Below are 19,881 nucleotides of genomic sequence, written 5' to 3' on the forward strand. Positions count from 1 at the left end.
CCAAGCATTTAAGAAATTTTCTGATTTTTAAAAAAGTAGATTTTGCATTTCTAAAGATCCTGCCTGCTGGAGAGAAGCAAAGGCAACCACCCAGTAAAATGTGTGGTATAGTTTCAGCACCAGTGGATTTATGGTGGAGAGATCCAAAATACCTATATCTCTGGTATGTAAACATTTATTCTTCTTCAAATCACTACTACAGGGTGAAGAAAAAGTGAAAATCTATAGCCCATAATATACATTTAACAAAATAATCTAGCTGTTTGCAAGGGACAGAGACTATGATCAGCAACCCAACAATCCCTAGGCCTCTTTGTAACTGAAGTTACATCAAAATTTGCTATTTGGGAAGTAGCAGCTAAAAGAGGACACTAAATGACATTGTTCTTTGGATCAAAACTCAGGCTAACCCTGAAAGTGAGGTTGTGAAAGTGAGGTTGTCCCGTACAAAGTTTTTCTGGAGATGCTGAAAGAAGGATTTGAGACAGAGTATCTCTCATTCCACATCAATCCTATGTAAATGTGTCCATTTGGCTGTATGCAAATGCTGCTTTAGGAAGCAGACTAATGTGGTAGCAGAAAGAAGGGGTTATATGTATATAAGTTCCTCTCTGTCATGGCCAAAATATGGCTTTGTCTCCTGACAGGCAGCCATTTCTTCCTATAAATTGAATCTGAGGGCAAATAATCTTCTGAAACTTGACCTCTAGCTTTATTATTCTGGTAGTTAAGTTACAGATAGGATCTTAAATCTTACTAAAGAATTTGCAGCTCACTAGAATGCAATTGCATACCTAGGGGGGCATGAGAAGGCTTGGGCCTGGATCACATGGGGGTGCATTTGGCCGCCTGCCACTTGCTTGCTGCCCCTGCCCACCCACTGCTGATCCACTTGCCAGCTGACCTCAGGACAATTTCAGTGGAAGCTGTTTTTCTCCTTCAGCCATAAAAAAAAACACCCCAAAGTGAGCAAACTAATTTCCCAAAGCATCACACACTTCTCAGCACATTCCACTGTTCCACCCTTGTTTCTTCACTTACAAAGTATTCATAACCTCCCTTCCCATAAGATTCCATAATCTGGAATAATGTTTGGCTGCAGGTGGATTTATTTCAAACAATAATCACTACAAGGTCCTAGGCCAAGAGGACAGTAAAACAAACTGATAGAAAGACTGTTAGGTAAGATACAAGAATACTCCCCACATCTTGAAGTAATACAATTAAAAGTAGTATTGTGGTTTTTTAGAGCTAATTAAAAAGATTAAAAGTTTAAAAGGGAGCAATCTTACAGGGCTGCAGCACCAGTCACCATCTTTTTTCTGTGAGCGGATTTGTTTCACATTCATATAGTGTCATTTTGCATGTGTCATTTTTCTTTACTTTTTTTGTTTTGAGGGGACTGTCTGAAAAGCCACAGTGACATTAGAGAAGCTGCAATATGTTCATATTTGTGTTGCTGTAGCTTTGGAAAAAGTCCCATCAAAACAAAAAAAAGAAAAATGACATTACATCCAATGTCACTAAACTGATAACTTGAATTCAATGATTGAATTGAAAAGTTATGACACTTACCTGTTTGTAGCTTAGAAAGATAGTTCGCTCGGTCACTTTGACCTGATTAGTGAAAGAAGTGTTGTGTTTTGCAGCTGTAAAGTAAAATTGACCCATCGAAGGGAGGACAGCTACCCCCATTCCATCTGAAAATAGTTGGGCTATTATATGTTTCCTGAAGGTCTTGGCTCTCTCAGTACACAAGGTCCATTCGGGGCTACCAGCTGTCTCTAGTTGCAAGGGTTCACTTGAAGGTCTCAAGAGTCTGCTGAAATATAACCTGAACAAGCTTCCATGAGTCCCCTGAGATATCTGATGCCCCAGGTAAAGGCAGATACTGGTTGCCTCAGGTACATGTGGAAGTGGTCTGACTCCCAGTTTTAAGGTTTAGACATTATGGGAGAGAAGCCAACAAAGTGCTGTAACTTGCTATTCTGACAATCGACCAAGATGTGACAGGCAGTTGGTTTCCTTTGTCTAGTAAAGACATCTAAGACAATACTCCCTTTTAGTTTCTCTGCAAAACCTTAATGAGCACCTGTGCCTTGATTAATTTCCTATAAACTTACAATGCTGAAGGCTTTGGCACAATAAGTAATATGATGTTATATGACTCCCATATACTCAGAAATGCTCACCCAAATATGGTACAGAGGGCTGGACGGGAAGGGGGGGGTTGGATGTTATAGAAATGCCTGCAACAATATGTTATAAAAATGCATGTACAACTGTAATCAAAGGTCTCTGAACCCACATTTCAGACACCCGAATGGCAATTTGTATTCTGCTTTTTTGGATTTAATAAATAATTTCGCTGATCAAGAAACAGTTGTCTATTTTTGCTGGCTGATCTGGTTTTGAGTAGCTGTGCCTTACGGACAACTGTACTCTTAACAGCATTGAAATTTTAGTAACATGATGGCAGGAAGATGATGGGACATATACAAATTGTAGCTCTAGTTAAAATATTGCTAAATCATAGAAATAACATATTGAATTATTTCAACTGGCACAACAAGGAGTAGGTCACACCCCTTCACCACCACCACTACCCTCCACACATATATACACAATCCTGATTGTCTTGCTCATGGCTAGTCCAAATCATGAGCCAAGTACAGGTGGACTAAGTTACTATTGTCTAACACAGAGAGAACCTGCCCTGATGCCTGGGGGGGAGGGCTGGAGGTGAGTGCTTCATTTTGAATTTTCTATACTTCAAACTTTCATTATATTAATCTATGTGTAACCAAATTTTCAAAGAAATAAAATCTGTCATCAGATTATTGGTCAGTCTCAGAACATCCCGTTCTCTTGCATTTGATTTACTGGAATGTTGCAAAAGATTCCTCAGCTATGACAGAAATACATTTATGAGTAACAGATCATAAATATGTGTCCAGGCAAACATCTGAGGGTGGCAAGTGTAAGATATTAAAGACTGTAATGACAGTCAAAGCATACACAATAGCTGCAGCAGGAAAGAGGTAATGGCATGGGGATATGAGAAGGGGTTAGGAGTCCTGTTTTCATTGGGAATGGAAATAATTCTCTGATAAGCATGATCAGGTTATTAATTCTGCAGGTTTTCAAATGTTTCTGATGAAAGAAGAGTTAGCTACAAAATGCTAGAAGCTGAATATTGTGACTATGGTTAAATAGTTGTATTGGTTTCTCTAAATGTATTCTTATATTTTCAGCTACATATTTACAGTAGATGGCTATAAATGGCTGAACCAACTGTGTCTTCAAGCAGGTCACCTATGACCTCCAAAGATAATTTCTGATTCCACAGTTGTTTAGGGAGGGATGAAATAGCAGATCCCCCCTAAATCCATTGTCTTAAATGGGTTTAGAAATATGTAAATCTGATTAGGATTGTGCAGTTATTCCACAAATATTTGTTTAGGGCCAATGGTCTGTAACTCATAATCAGTGTGGTGGGATCATTTTGTAAATCTATTAGAGCTGCCTGCAGCTGGGAAGAAGACAAAGTTGTGGGTTAGGAAGGTACTGGCCACTGGCTTTCTCACTTTCAATAGTTGTGGTCAAAAGGGAAGCAAGCCAGTTCATCTCACCTTCTTTCTGGGTGGTATGGGTTGTAGAGAAAACAGGTATCAATTGCTTCCTTACTGCTGGTCACTGTAAGGAACAACACCTGTAACTGGGCAAAGTGAGGGTTGTTGTTTTTTGTTCCTCCCCAAGCCTTTGTGGTTGGGGGAGTTATTTTTGTTTTAGTTAAATTTTTTTAAATTTGATATATTATGTGGAGAGCTGATGATTTAACCTTGACAAATTTTGCTAATAAATCTGTGAACTTCATTTGGACACTTATGTCTGGAGTTGTGGTTGTATTTGCAGAAGTCCCTGTTTATGAACCCCTTTGATGAAGAGGATTGGAGGGGGAGAGACCTTCAACTTCTCAGTAATTGAACTGCTTTGCCCCCTGACTGAGTTTCTTGGTGTGTCGGGAACACATGAGAAGAGGGTGAACAAACAAGCAGTTCCTTACACCACTCTGTAAAACAATAGCTATCATTAAACAAACAATGCAGTTCTGCCTAATGTGTTCTCCTATTTTCCTGTGAGAAATACCTTGCACCCCTCCCTCCTGTTTTCCTGGAAAACAGGTCAAAAGCAGGAAAAGGCCATACAGCAGCAGTAGAGCCCTTTAAATGTTGCTATTTGGCATTCCAGAATAATCCCAAATAAACCCAAATGTCTTGGGATTGGAATAATTGCCTAGCATAAGAAATTCTCTAATATGTATCCATCTGAAAAATTTGCAGTATACCAAAGAGGCATCCCTATTTCAATCAGAGAAGATTTTAGGTGAGATATCTCTTGAGAGGTCTTCAAAACTTTGCATAGCTGTCTCAGCTGTTGAGAGAGAGAGAGAGACTGCTCTAGAAGAAAAGCTTAAGAATAGAATATTCTACACAGACAGAAAAACCCCTTTAGAAAGATGGCACTTTCTCTACAGCTCTGTAGACTGTACAGCTTAAACATAACCTACCTAATAAGATTGTTGTAAAGATAATACAGAGCAGGTGTATTGGTGGAAAGGAAGGAAAAAAATTTAATTAACAAATTAATGGATATTTAGCCAGCATATTAATGGTTGAATATAGCTATGTTCCCCCTTTTCTCCTTGCTTTTTATATATGCCAACATATCTAAATTGGAGTGTGTGATGGCTATGTGGTGAAGGGGAAGGCTCTAAGACAGCTGCCTTTTGTACTGAAGGATATCCATCCCTCACTCCTGACTTATCTCATAGGCATCCTTGCCCTACAGGATCTTTCTACATTCCATAGGACATATAAGATAGAGTTTTCTCCAGATGTGTCATTGAGGATAGTTGAGGCCACTTTTCTACTACCTATTAGTAGTGTCCAAAGCAGTCTGAAATATTGGTTGTCAAGGGCCAAATGATCATGTTTTATTCTGAAGCCTAAACTAGAATGTTATATCAAAATTCTGTATGTTTATCTCTATTGATAGATTGTTTATTGTATGTTGTGAACCTCCCCAAATTTTGTGATCCAGAGGAATGTTAGGGTATAAGTATACAATAATTTAAAAAAATATTTAGACAGAGCACAATCAAATAAAAACAGGAGCTCCAACTTTGAATAAAGGATTGGTTGCATTTAAGCTGTGGTACCTTTTGTGGGACACTAAAATACCCATTGTGGTGGATTTTGTATAGATCCCACCCCCAAAATAAGTCTGCCTCATGTTATTTTCCCCAACCTGGTTTTTTTGAAAATCGATAATCAAGCGAGTCTTTTCAAAAATCCTGGTTGCAGCTGATCATGAGGAATTGTCAGGCAGGAGGTGCTTTATTTGTCTACCTTTTCCCTTTTAAAAAATTTTGTAGCTTGCATCTGCATACCTAGGAAGGTGTGGAGGGAGAGGGAGAAGACAGAGGGGGAGGGGTGGCATGCAAGGGAAGGGGAGTGAAAGAGTGAGGGGTGGCATGCAAGGGAAGGGGAGGGAGGGAGGGGGAAGGGGCTCAGCATCTGTACATGGCCCACCCTCCCAAGCAGATGGTGGGGGAGGGGTGATATGCAAGGGCAGGGAAGTGAGAGAAGGGAGGGGAGGGAGTGTGGGTGGGTGGGTGGGTGACATGCAAGGGAAGGGGAGGGAGGGGAAATGAGAGGGAGGGAGGGGTGGCATGCAAGGGGGGAGGGGGACCAGCATCTGGACATGGCCCACCCACCATAGTGGAGGGCGAGCAAGGGAAGGGAGGTGGAAGTGATGGCATGCAAGAGAAGGGGATGGAGGGGAGTGGATGGAATGAGGGGTAGCATGCAAGGTAGAGGAGAAGGGGCAGCCATCTGGACATGGCCCACCCACTCTAGTGGAGGGAGGGGGTGGGAGAGTGAGGGGTGGCATGCAAGGGAAAGGGAGGGAGGGAGGGAGGGGGAAGGGGCTCAGCATCTGTACATGGCCCACCCACCCAAGCAGATGGTGGGGGAGGGGTGATATGCAAAGGCAGGGAAGTGAGAGAAGGGAGGGGAGGGAGCGTGGGTTGGTGGGTGACATGCAAGGGAAGGGGAGGGAGGGGGAATGAGAGGGAGGGAGGGGTGGCATGCAAGGGAGGGGAGGGGGACCAGCATCTGGACATGGCCCACCCACCATAGTGGGGGGAGAGCAAGGGAAGGGAGGGGGAGGGGTGGCATGCAAGAGAAGGGGATGGAGGGGAGTGGATGGAATGAGGGGTGGCATGAAAGGTAGAGGAGAAGGGGCAGCCATCTGGACATGGCCCACCCACTCTAGTGGAGGGAGGGGGTGGGAGAGTGAGGGGTGGCATGCAAGGGAAGGGGAGGGAGGGGAGGAATGGGTGGCATGCAAGGGAGGGGAGGGGGAAGGGACATCATGGGACATCAGCATAGGACATTAGCATGGCTGTGGGGGTTCACTTGGGCATACCTGTGTAGTTACACATTTAAAAATAAATAAATGCCTCTCCGTCCAAAGACGCAACAGCAACCCAGATTGTTTTCATGAGCTCCAACCACTGCCTGCACAGATGCTTGTGAACATGAAAACAGAAGAATGGGTTCCTTTATCCCGACTGCAACCTGTTATAGATTTGCTGTGTGGAAAGGGCTTATGTGTTCCCTGTAGGTCTCTTATCTGGAAACCTGTTAGACAGAGTCTGTGATTATTTATGAAGTAAATAGAAATAACTTTTCCATAAATATTTGACTAGGAAAACAAGATACAGATGGAGAAGAAGAACAATGGTTTATTAAGAGGAAATAAAGCAAAATGTTACACGTGAATGTAGTCATTTTATAACATGCAGGGATATTTGGGAATGGCTTGAATAGCAACACATGTAGCTGCAGTTCTTTCCTTCTGGGAAGAACACCACAGCAAGGTGTAGAATGGCCTGGCCCCAGACATGTCAGAAAGGAACAGCCACTGAGAGCTTGCTTCCCTCCCTTTCCTGACAGAAAAGCTATGTTCCAAACAGACAGTTGCCTAGTTCATGCTGTCTATTGATAGTATATTTTCTCTTTTTCTAGGACAGAAGTGAAGTGACTTTGTGTATGAAACTGTACTTCATAATACAATTTACCCCAAAGATGACAGAAATCACAAACTGTACTTTTGGTCAGGAATTTTCAGCTTGCCTGATTCATACTTTGAAAAGCTATCAAGACTGTAGGACATATATCTTGGTGGTGTTATTAACTTTCTTCATATTCAATTTTACCTACTGTTTTGCAGTAGTTCTGGTATATTTAAATATCACTTTCCACGTCCTTTATAAAAAATTGTATAACCTGTCGGAAGATGTTTCTAGAAAAGAATGGGACAGGCCAAGATATTTGCTGGCATCTATTATGACTGCGCTGGGAAAAGTGTTGCACGGTAAGTACTTCATTTATCCTGCTATCTAGTTTGGCTGCTAAGGATTCCATGACAAGATCTTCTGATCATGTTTTTAATTGACAAATACAACCTGCCAGGTTGCCAACTTTTGGATGGGGATTCTTCTAGATTTGGTGGTGGAACCTGATAAGGGCAGGGTTTTGAGAGGGGGAGGATCTCACTGGTGTATAGTATGATACTGGCCACTTCCAATGAAGTCATTTTCATTTGATGAACTGATCTCTATCATTTGGAGATAATTTGTAAGGTTAGCAACCTTAGACTAGTCTAGGTTTAAAGAGCAGGCACTTCAGCCACAAAGAACCCTGTCTCATGGATATTGGGTTATGAGTCATGGAATGAAGAGACCCCTTACCATAATTTTATCCCTCCTCCCTGCAATGGGGTACATATTGTGTTGGATCCAGACTAAATTTTCCACTAGTGAAAGGACTGGGGAAATTTCCATTAATTTGCTTTTGGGGGGAGGCAGCATAGCTGAATACAGGGGTTGACTCAATCAATCCCTGCATTCAGCTTTTCCCTGCCACCTCCAAAGCCCATTTCAGAACTGAACTGAATGCTGGGATCAGCTCATCAAAGCACAGCATTCAGTGCTGCAATTTTTGGGATCTAATTTTCAGCTCGCTTAAATTGCCACCATTTTCCCAGGCTTTTTCCGGATTCACAGCCCTACACAGACTAGCTTTCACCCTGGTCCGTCTCAGTATTTTTAATGACCTTAGCTATATTCATGTTAGATTTTTCCCTTTTCTATATGAAAATAGTGAAGCTATTATGTTGTACCACTTCAGGATAAGTGTCATGTAAATTAATTAATCCATTTTATAGCGATTAAATTATTTTATCCTTGTTTTGAACGTCAATAAAGGTTTTGATTTGTGAAGAAAAACGTTGTATCACTGACAGGTTATGAGCTCTGTGGAACTGAACATCTACCAGAAGGCCCAGGACTTGTGATCTATTACCATGGAGCCTTGCCTATAGACTATGCCTTTTTTTTCCACAAACTCTACATCATCAAAAGAAGAATCTGTGTCAGCGTGGTAGATCACCTTGTTGAAAATTTACCATGTAAGAAAAAGTTTTGACTCTTCTATTAATCATATTTTAAAAGAAAACTGCAAACAGATTTATTGATTTGACTTCCAGAGAAAAACTTCCTTTTTTTGAAATTCCAGAGGGGCAAACACATTTGATTATTGTAGCAGAATTAAACAGGAGACTGGCAGTACCTTAAAGATTAACAAAATTATGAGTCTGGGTTCACTACTGCAAATACTTAATATTATCCATGAAAAGCAACTACATTTATATTCAGAGTACAAGATAATATGCAGCTTTTAACTCTGATAGTGCAACAGTGTGGGGAATAAGGTTTAGTTCTACTATTATTTGGCAAACCAGACTAAACACGTGCATAAACTTTTATCTTTTGTTGAGAATGGAAGAGATAATATTTACTGAGCAAAACAGGAAAATGGTGTGAAAAAGTTAATTCTATAATCACTGTGAAGATGAATGCTGAAATTATCAAAATTCCTAGCATTGCTTAATTATATTATAGCAAGTAATATTTTTTTTTAAAAAAGGATCAGGTTCAGTGTTTTTCTCACTGCTGCTACGAATTATATTAAAAAAAACCCTTACCCCAAAATCTCACCTAGAGATCTCACGTATTCGTCTTCTGAGACTCCCAGTCAGAGAAATATCAATCTTATTTTTCTCTTTCATCTGTTATGGTCATTTAGTTTTTTCTAGGTATCTGATTACTTATTATGAAATCTGAGATAAGCAATGTAAGTGCTAATAACCCTATCATTAGGTGCATATCAGACACCTTTGACACAGCAAAATGAGAAGACTGATCTCAAAAGCAATTAATCTGTTTTTTTCTGTAATTGTTTCAACTAACTGCTCAAGATGAAGGTTCAGTGTTCACTACCTGTTGAAAAAACAGGGAACTCTCAGTGAAATTGCAAACAAACCAAGAAAAGAGGAGTAACCTCATAGCTTCCAGTACCAGGTGATGGGTGGAAAGGAGAAAAGAAACAGGGAAAGATGAGAATATGGAGGCTATCAGAAGGTAGAAAAGAATAAGGAATATTAATGGGTCCCAAATGCCAGGATACATATTTGAAAACATCCCTGATCAAAACCAAGAACCAAATCCCATTCATAATGAAAAAAGGCTTCCCACACTGCTCTGCGATAGGCCCTTTTCTCTGAAACAGCCAATCAAAGTAAGTTCAGATGGTGCCATCAAAAACCATTGTTTACCAAATGAAACAAAAATGAATATATTTGTAAAATAAATGTCCAAATGGAAAACATTTTTAACATTATTGAAAGGATAATTTGAAGAGGTCAGACTAATGTTCAATAGGAGGTTGGTGCTTAAACCAAACCTTTTGAGAGAGTTTCCTGTCCAAGACCATTCTTCCCCAACTGGAGTAATGTTATTAATTAATTAATCAATCAGTTAATCAATCAATTAATCAATAAATAAATTAATTTTCTATACTGCCCACCCCTGAAGGGCTCTGGGCGGTATACATAAAAATAAGTAGAAGTCATAAATAACAGTAAAAACAATTAATTTAAAAATACAAACAACCAGAAACCTAACATTTAGATGGCAATCTGGTATAAGCTCTACGCCCTTGAGAGGGGACCAGGTCTAACAGTCAGCCTGAATAAGATGGGGTGTGTGTGTGTGTGTGTGTGTGTGTGTGTGTGTGTGTGTGTGTGTGTATTCATTGAGGCCTTAAAGGTCATCATCAACACCTTGAAGGTGATCCAGTGTTCCACTGGGAGCCAGTGCAGTTGCTGCAACACATGGAAGATATGGTCCATAGCTGAGCCACCAGTGAGCAGCCACGCCACCGCATGCTGGACCAGTTTCAGTTTTCGGATCAGCTGCAAGGGAAGTAAATCTGTGATGGCAGTGAGGACAGTCTCTATCCCATGCCCAGCATAGAAGCTGGACTGGAAGGGATCAAGTGCTGATGTGTCATACAGGAAGCCCTGAAGCTGCTCCAGCACCACTCTCTCAATTACCTTCCCCAGAAACGAAAGGTTCCAGATGGAGCTGTAATTGACCAGATCGCTAGGATCTAAAAATGGTCTTTTTAAGAGTGGGCAGACCACCGTATCTTTCAACCCACCTGGGAATGCTCCTTACTCAAGGGAGCAATTGATAATACCCAACAGGTGGGGTTATAACTCCTCACGGCACGCGCAGATTAGCCAGGAGGGGCACGGATCCAGAGGACAGGTAGTAGGTCTAACAGCGGCCAGGACCCTGTCAACATCAGCCTCTGTGACCAGGGAAAACTGGTCTGGATAATTACCTGAAAATGGCCACGGAGCCTCCAGCTCACTAATTGTCTCAAAGGTGACATGGCAGAGCAACGCGATTTTATCGGCAAAAAAGCCCATAAAAGTCTTACAGCTATGAGCCAATTGAATGCTTTTAGAACCATCATTTAAAGAGGTAAGCAACCGAACAATACAAATTATTGTGCTGGGCGAGAGCTAGCAGACGCGAGAGAGGACAAGAAATACTCCCTCTTCGTCCTCTGCATCGCCATCTCATAGACTTTCATAAACGTCCTATAATAGTGGTGGCAAACCTTTGGCACTCCAGATGTTATGGACTACAAATACCATCAGCCCCTACCAGCATAACCAATTGACCATGCTGGCAGGGGCTGATGGGAATTGTAGTCCATAACATCTGAAGTGCCAAAGGTTCGCCACCACGGTCCTATAAGATGTACACGCAGCCTCATCACGAGATTTCCTCCACCCTCACTCTAGTTGTCTGAGCTCCCTTTTCATCTGGCACAACTCCTCAGTATACCAAGGAGGCACAGAGGGCACCAGGGAGCAAGAACCTCAATGGCATCAGAGAGCCTGGAATTCCAGTCCTCCACCTGCTCATCGAGGGTGCCAGTGGGCTCAGGGTTCCGCAGAGCATTCAGGAAACCAACAGGATCTATAAGTCTCCACGGGTGGGGAAACCAACAGGATCTATAAGTCTCTGTGGGTGGGCACCAGCTCCTTCGCCTAGACAGGGTTGGGGAGCCAAACCTACCCGGACTTTCAGGGCATAATGGTCAGACCATGGCACTCTGTCCACAGAGGATATGACCATATCAACTCCTGACCCAAAGACCAGATCCTGCATGTTACTGGCCTCATGGGTGGGGCTGGAATTAATCGAGAGACCCAGTATCACCATGGATGACACTAGGTCCCCAGCCACTGAACAAGAGGCAGTATCCTCTTGGCGTTAAAGTCCCCCAGAACAATGAGTCTGGGGAACCACAATGCCTAATCGGCCATGCCTCCAACAGCTGTGGCAGGCTGTTCCCCAGTGTACTATGTGACCAGTAAACCAGGAAGACAGCCAATCTCTCCACAGACTGCCACTCAAGACCAGCACACTCATTACCAGTGATCCTTGGGACAGGGACAGCCCTGAAAGTGATACAAACTTGAATTAACCTTCCAGGACTCAATATGTGGGAATGGGGGAGCAAAAGGAAAAGAAAATGGCATTGTGCCCATACTGATACTTTCCTCATTAAAACTAAAGGTGAAAATGTGTGCATAATGTGCATTTTATCTATTTCATAAATCTGTCTTTTAAAATAAAGATTTAATAAATGCACAATAACCATTTTCCAATTTCTCCTTGATCCCATGTTTACAGGTTCCAAATTGTTCCAAAGGGTCTGCGGTGTGTGTATGACACAAGAAGAATGTGTTGAAATGCTAAAGAAAGGTCACCTAGTATCTATTGCACCAGGTGGACTTCGAGAGCAAAACTATGGAGATAATACTTACAGACTTATCTGGGGGAACCGTAAAGGGTTTGCCCAAGTAGCCATAGATGCAAAAGCAGTGAGTGATTGTTCCATGACTATCACTTTGTCCCTTTTTAAATTGAAAACTGGCTATCATTACACATCATACCACATGGACTAGACATAGTCTAATTTACCTGATAAGATATTTTAGAGTGACCTGTTATCCATATCAAACATAAATTCACGGAGGAGTTTTAAAAAAGCTTTTGGTGAAACACTGTTAATTCCAAACTATATTATCTATGAATGGGTTCAGAGGGGTATTGCCATTTGTAAACCCACTGCATGACTACATGGCAAACTGCAATGAGTACAATGTGGCCAGGCATATTTTTGCCACTTTCCAGTTTTTCTATTTTTATGGTTGCTGGGGAAGATGTTAGATTCTCCTCACAATGGTAATGAAAACAAAAGATGGAGGCCCGGATACACAGCTCCTCATCTCATCCATTTGACATGGTAGAACTTGACTTTTCTGGTAGTCCAGTAGGGCAGTAGCTCTGTAAGTTGAATAACAATCTTCAAACTGAATGGCAATCATAGTTCGTGACATTGAGTGCGTCATCTGAGGTAAATAAATGCAGGGATTTCTTGGCTCCACCTGTGATAGGGTCACATCAGCATAAGCTTCAGCAGATTTGTTAGTCTCCTGTTCATAACCAGTTCAGCAGGGCTCCAGTTTGAAGGAGGACATGATGTGCAAAAGGACAGACAGCTGGGGGCAGGGACACACACTCCTTTCCCTCTCTCCCCCCCTCTTTTTTCTGGATGGAGTATACACTACTGAGTAGTAGTGTTCAAGAATAGGATCTTGGCATACGGCTGGACAGTAAGTTAAATATAAGCAGTCAGTACGTTAAATATAAGCAGTCAAAAAAGGCTAATGCAACCTTCAAGTGGATCAATAAGGGAATGAGCCTAATCCCTGGTTTACTGTCCCAAAATGCGGTTCTCCCTACCTTCTTTGCAGTATTTCCTATTACTTTTCTTTCAAACATGCCAATCTCATATTTCACAACGTGAAGTACAATTAAGTCTTCATAATTTCCTTTTCTTTATTTTTTAGCCAATCATACCTATGTTTACACAAAACATCCGGGAAGGATACAGAACATATGGAAATATATGTAAGTTATATGTCATATATACTCAGTAATGTGTCATTTAGGCTGCAGTTTGTGCACACATAAATTGTAGATACTCTCTTTAAGATTCAGTTGGACTTTTTCACACACAAAAAACATATTATAGGGTTGCCAAGCACTGGCTGGCAACCAACAGGAGTCTTGTGGGGAGAGGACATGGGGAGAAACCATTTGTGATGGTGCAATGTCACTTCCAGGGAAATCCACAGAATTTCCAGTGATTCTTTGAGAGGACTGATACCATTTCTGATTTCCCCTGGGACTGAAATGACACTGGCCCTTTCCCCACTCACCTTTGCCCGAGGTTTGCTGTGGGCAATTCCCGGCACGCGCAATTCCTGGCTCGCCCCCTGGCTTCCCCACGATCCCGCGCTCTGTGCGGGGTCGTCAAAAGGCGCCATTTCAAAAGGCGCCAGGAATTCCGCGCGTCGAGGGGGCAGGAGAGAGGCAGCGTCGGGGCAGCTGCGTTCTTGCCGCCCCTGAAGTGGGGAAGGGAGCTGGACCCCGCGCTACTTGAGGAGAGTAGCGCGGGGCTTAAGGAAAGTGGGGAAAGGGCCACTGTTGCCAGCAACTTTTTTATTCCGTTATTTTTCTCTGACCGGACACAAGAGCAGCAGTGAGAATCTAAGCAAGACATTTTACCCACTTATATTTTGTTGAAATATTACGCTATAGTTTTAAGATATAAGTATGTAAAGAATGACTGGCTCAGCATAGTTCAATATGATATCAACATCCTGCAGGTTTTATATTACAGCCAAGATATACATTTATTTATTTATTTATTTATTTATTTATTTATTTATTTATTTATTTATTTATTTATTGTTTCGATTTATAAACTGCCCCATCCCCTATTTAGATATATATTCTCCTTTTTTTCTTGCTAGGAACTCAAAGTGGCTTTCAATGTTGCTCTCCCTTTCTTCATTTCATTTTATCCTCACAAATGACCATGTATGATAGGTTAGATGAATGAATGAATGAATGAATGAATGAATGAATGAATGAATGAATGAATGAATGAATGAATGAATAAGCCTTTATTGGCATACAATTGTAACAAAATACAAAAGGATAAGAAAAATAAAACAGTACATACTCACCATAAAACATCATTTGCTCCTCTTGTTTCTCCATATCTGAATGTTAAATGTTAATTATTCAGCTGGAGTTGGAAGAAGCAAACTATCAGATGTCTATGGTATTTCTGTTGGTTCCTTGCTAATATTTCATTTCAAGGGCTTGGACAAACTTTTTTATTTTTAATTAGTATATTTTCACTATATCAATGTGATTCCGATCTTATCTCAATTTCACATTACAGGGCCAATGAGATGGCTTTATGAAAGAGTACGATATATATTATTTCCATCATATGGGTTCATTCCAGTTAAACTTCGAACCCATATTGGAGAGCCCATTCCTTATGATCCAAGTATAACTGCTGAAGAACTGGTTGAAAAAGTAAGTATTTCTACACTAAAGGATAATGCAACCATCCAATTCCTTGTCAAATCTAATGCAACCATCCAATTCCCTGTTTTCTTAATTTTATTTCTTTGTATTGGTAATTTTGTACTGGAATAAATGTGTGTCATGATCATTTCCTTCTGTACCCAAGCATTTAGGTTTGACTGTTTAGGAGAAGTCACATGTCAGTCCACTATGGCTAGAGACAAGATACTATATACAGAGTTATATATTTAGCAGTCCAACAAAGTGCTTCGCCATGCACTTGTTTCCCTAAGGAACAAAGTCACTATACAATGCTGTTGCTTATATACATGGTTCCACCAATCACTGTAAAGGTCACTTGTATCTGGTTAGAACCGGTTTGTTAGCTGTCAGATCATTCCTTTCCTGCTGACTCATACCTCTGCTGGATAGGATATGATCACCATGATCTAACTGTCATGACAGCCAGGGCAGGCAAGAGTTTACAACATGAATGAAACCCAGAAGTCAGAAGGACCAGGCCAGGTCCTAGACAAACAGGTGGCAAGTATCCAAAAGACAAGAGATAATCTTCACCACACATACAGTTTGCTCACATTGTTGAGCAGACTGTGAGGCTGGGACCTTATAATGCCCAATATACAGGCATTAGCTCTTGAGGTCAGCTGAACAAAAGCTGAATAAGATGTCAGGGCCAGTAGATGGCAGGTGTGCACAACGCTCAGTGCTCATTTTCCAAGGGTAGTGCTATGTTTAGATTTTTAAAATGAAATTAATTTAAATTACCTTAACAAGAAAGAAAGAAAAAATATAACCCAGTGTAACAGTAATGATGGCAGTCGACATGTAAGCAGTTATAAAAAATTTCCAAATATCTCAAACATGTCCCATGCCCAGTGGTCATCCCTATGCCATACATTTAAATGTTAATGAGGCCACTAGATTGGTGCAGGAGGCCACTTAACTTTCTACTGTCAATATATAAGTTTTTTATCAACAGTAAAGGCATGTGTCTATTTTTGCAGACACACAGTAATTTAAAAGCACACAAGCATTCTTTAAGATCAATGAATATCCTGATACAAAATTTATATCAGTCATTAGTTTCTCCCAAAAAAACAAAATAACTGGACAGATGGAAATAGTTTGTCTAAGAGATGGGTCTTGCAAGTTACAGCACCAACCATTAGACACTTTACTAAAAAGATACTGTGGTGTCCAGTATGTCCTAAATATGTTTAGATGACCTTTTTATTAGTATTGTGATTTATATATTTTATATTAATTTATATTTTAATTAATTGTTTTGCAAGCAACTTTGAATGTGAATGAATGTGGGATGTATTGGAATATGGTCGGGGGGGAGTAGACATAGCTGGAAAAGGGCCCTTGCAAGATGTTATATCCACATATATGGGGAGGCCACCAACTCCATGTAAATCTTCCCAATACAAATATTTGCCATCTTGTCAGAGCAGGAGGAAATACGTACATTTTTTATGCATATACAGCTCTAGTATGGTCTAATATGCATTGTGGTTCACACATTTCAAAGCTACATGCACACATACACACATGCAAAATAACATACACACATGCAAAATAGGATAACATAGTGAACATATCGGAAGCATCATTGATAGCACATAGTACCCATATGTGCACTGATGGGCATCCACTGTTCTTGTACAAAGTGTGTGAAAGCCTGCTGCTGAGGCCCAAAGCTGTTAGAATAACAGCTTTGGCTTTGCCTTATTCCCTTTCCTCACTTTACTGTAAGACCACATGACCTTTTGACCATTAAGGTTCCCTAATCCTTGCTTCTTCTCCTTAAAAAGCCTAATCTCATGAATTCTGCTTTTTCCCCACTGGGGAAATTTAGAGAAGTGTGGATTTGGTTTTTTGGCCACATGTTGTAAGCATTTCAGTACTAAAGGTTAATGCTCCCATCAGATTCCCTGTCTGTCTTTCCCAATATAGACGTTAGGAATTCACAAAGACTCATGGGAGGATGGCAGTGGGATCAACAATGCAGAATTTCTCCTGCCTCTGTAATGCAAGATACTGAGCTAGAAATAGATTAGTGGGTTACTGAGCACTAAACTGTGACAAACCAGTGATTTAGAGCAACTGCGTTTCAAGGCTGATTTCTAGGATTTTAACTAGGTGAGTAGTAAGTTACATACCCTTCAGGATACTGTTAAGTGCCAATTGTTTTTAAAATTCTGTTCCTCCTGATGGTCAATGAGAACACTCAGTCTTTATCTAGTAATTTTTTGGGGTATGGGAATTATTTCTCCGGAATTATTTGTAATCGGCAGGACATACGATAGAAACAAAGAGCAGTAAATACAATGTTCTTATATATGTCATTTTATTACTTTTACATTTTTTTACAATGTATTTTGTACAATTTTTACACTTTGTAAAAGTATCACTGACCACAGCATACCAGAAACATAGCTAGTCAACACCCTATCTAGTCAATATCCTATCTTATCATTGTCTTGGCCCAGAAGATACAGCTGGTGAAAGTTTAGCAAGGTTCCTGAGATTTTGAAAGCTGCACTGACTCATCACAGAATCACAGATAGAATGGTATTTTTTGCTTCATGCGCATGTGAACAAAAAGGTACATTGCATTTTTTGGCAGGGACTTGACTAGTTCTAGGCTAGGGACTTTATATGTGCCTGGAAACTGAGCCATATGTTTTTCCCTGTCTCTCCACAGACAAAAATGGCCATAGAAGCCTTACGGGACAAACATCAGAAAATACCAGGAAGCATAGCAAGAGCTCTTTGGGAGCGCTTTGAGAAACATCACAAAGAGAAATAGTGTGAATATGAACTACATAGATATGATATCTAATGTGATGATATGGAATTTAAAATAAATATGAAATTGTTGTCTTGTACATCTTAAACTAACCTTAACCTCACCATTCCCAGCATTCCCCCTCCAGTCTCAGTACTTTCAGAGAGCTTTTGTTATTTGTTCTAAATCCAACCTTCCCTCTTAGAATTCCTACTTGAATGCACTTATTTCATCTTTCTTTTCTTATGCCTTTTCTTTTCTACTGCCTTATGTTAGGCAGTAGAGTAACCCTGTGGTCTCATGTGTTCTGCAGAAAAATTACTTCACTGTACACAACAATCCGTAATAGTAGAAGTATTTCTTCAGATTATTCCTCGGAGGCGGGGGAAAGCACCGATACTTCATTTGTGATGAGGGGAAGCAATAAGCTGGCAACATTTTTACCATGTATATAAGACATATGAACTGAACATAAGGAGAGCTCTGGTAGGTCAGACCACTAGTCCATCTACTCTAGTATCCTGTTTCACACAGTGACAGAACAGTTCTCTGGGAGGGCAACAAATAGGGCATAGAAATCACTCCAAAGAGCTACTGCTATATATTCCCTTCTCTTGTAATATTCTTAACTATGAAATCACACCCAGTAGTTTCCTAAGTTTACTGAAATCAGCTTTCTTAAAGTCTAGAATGCTTGTCAGACTACCCTTGGCACTCTTTTTCCACTGTAAAACGAACTCCAGGAGAACATGGTCACTCCCACCTAAGAATTCTATCACTTCTACTCCATTAACCAGGTTGGTTAGGAACAGATCTAAAATAGTCAATCCCTTTGTTAACGTCTTCCACCTTCTGAACATTAAAATTGTCTGCAAGGTAAGTGAGGAATTTCTTGGGACCTTATAGTCTTGGCATAGGTTGATTCACAACAAATATCAGGGTAATTGAAATATCCCATTACTTCTATGTCTCTCCTTTGTGAAAGTTTGGTCATCTGATCCAAGAAGGCATCATCCAGCTCTTCAGTCTGGCTTAATGAGATTACTGTTGCTTCTTTACCCTTTATTTTGTTTACCCAGATGCTCTTATTTTACCCAGATTTATTTACTGTATATTTATTTCCCACCCATCACCAAAATCCCTGGGTGGGGTACAATCATAAAGCACCATAAAAGACAATCATAAAACCATAATTTGTAACACTTATCAGCTTGATCTGGGCTGATTTGCCAACTTGCAACTACCAGCTACAGTTTGCAAGTGTTAACTCCCACACTAGTAATTTCGTAAAATGCGGAGGCCTGAGAACAATACATAATCCATTTTCCTGCAAGCAAAAACATCCTGACTTATGTATCTATGTACATTTACATTTCATACTCATTGTTGCACAATTTCACAAGCATTTAAGAAATTTTCTGATTTTTTAAAAAAGTAGGTTCTGCATTTCTAAAGCTCCTGCCTGCTGAAGCAAAGGCTGTCAGCCCATAAAATGTGTGGTATAGTTTCAGAACTAGCAGTTTTATGGTGGAGAGATTCAAAATACTTACACCTCTGGTATGTAAACATTTATTCTTCTTCAAATCACTACTACCGGGTGAAGAAAAAGTGAAAATCTATAGCTCATAATATACATTTAACAAAATAATCTGGCTGTTTGCAAGGGACAGAGACTATGATCAGCAACCCAACAATCCGTAGGCCTCTTTGTAACTGAAGTTACATCAGAATTTGCTATTTGGGAAGTAGCAGCTAAAAGAGAACACTAAATGGCAATGTATCAAGACTCAGGCCAATCCTGAAAGTTCCTCCTATCAGGACAGGCAGCCATTTCTTTCTATAAATTGAATCTGAGGATAAATGATCTTCTGAAACTTGACTTCTAGCTTTATTATTCTGGTGGTTAGGTTACAGATAAAAGGTAAAGTTTCCCCTCCAGTCGTGTCCAACCCTGGAGTACCCCTGCAAGCAGTTAAGAACATAAGAACAAGCCAGCTGGATCAGACCAGAGTCCATCTAGTCCAGCTCTCTGCTACTCGCAGTGGCCCACCAGGTGCCTTTGGGAGCTCACATGCAGGATGTGAAAGCAATGGCCTTCTGCGGCTGTTGCTCCCGAGCACCT

General features: G+C 40.7%; 1 protein-coding gene across 1 annotated transcript; it reads left to right on the forward strand.

The window, feature by feature from the left end:
• Positions 1–5,868: 5,868 nt before the first annotated feature.
• On the forward strand, positions 5,869–17,780 carry LOC125439444 (transmembrane protein 68-like). Its single transcript, XM_048508548.1, has 7 exons — positions 5,869–5,875; positions 7,300–7,443; positions 8,374–8,538; positions 12,185–12,375; positions 13,408–13,468; positions 14,814–14,953; positions 17,676–17,780. Exons 1-7 carry the CDS (start codon positions 5,869–5,871, stop codon positions 17,778–17,780), a joined length of 813 nt encoding a protein of 270 aa, XP_048364505.1.
• Positions 17,781–19,881: the final 2,101 nt, after the last annotated feature.

This window comes from Sphaerodactylus townsendi, linkage group LG09, assembly GCF_021028975.2.
Source record: "Sphaerodactylus townsendi isolate TG3544 linkage group LG09, MPM_Stown_v2.3, whole genome shotgun sequence".
Classification (NCBI taxonomy): domain Eukaryota; kingdom Metazoa; phylum Chordata; class Lepidosauria; order Squamata; family Sphaerodactylidae; genus Sphaerodactylus; species Sphaerodactylus townsendi.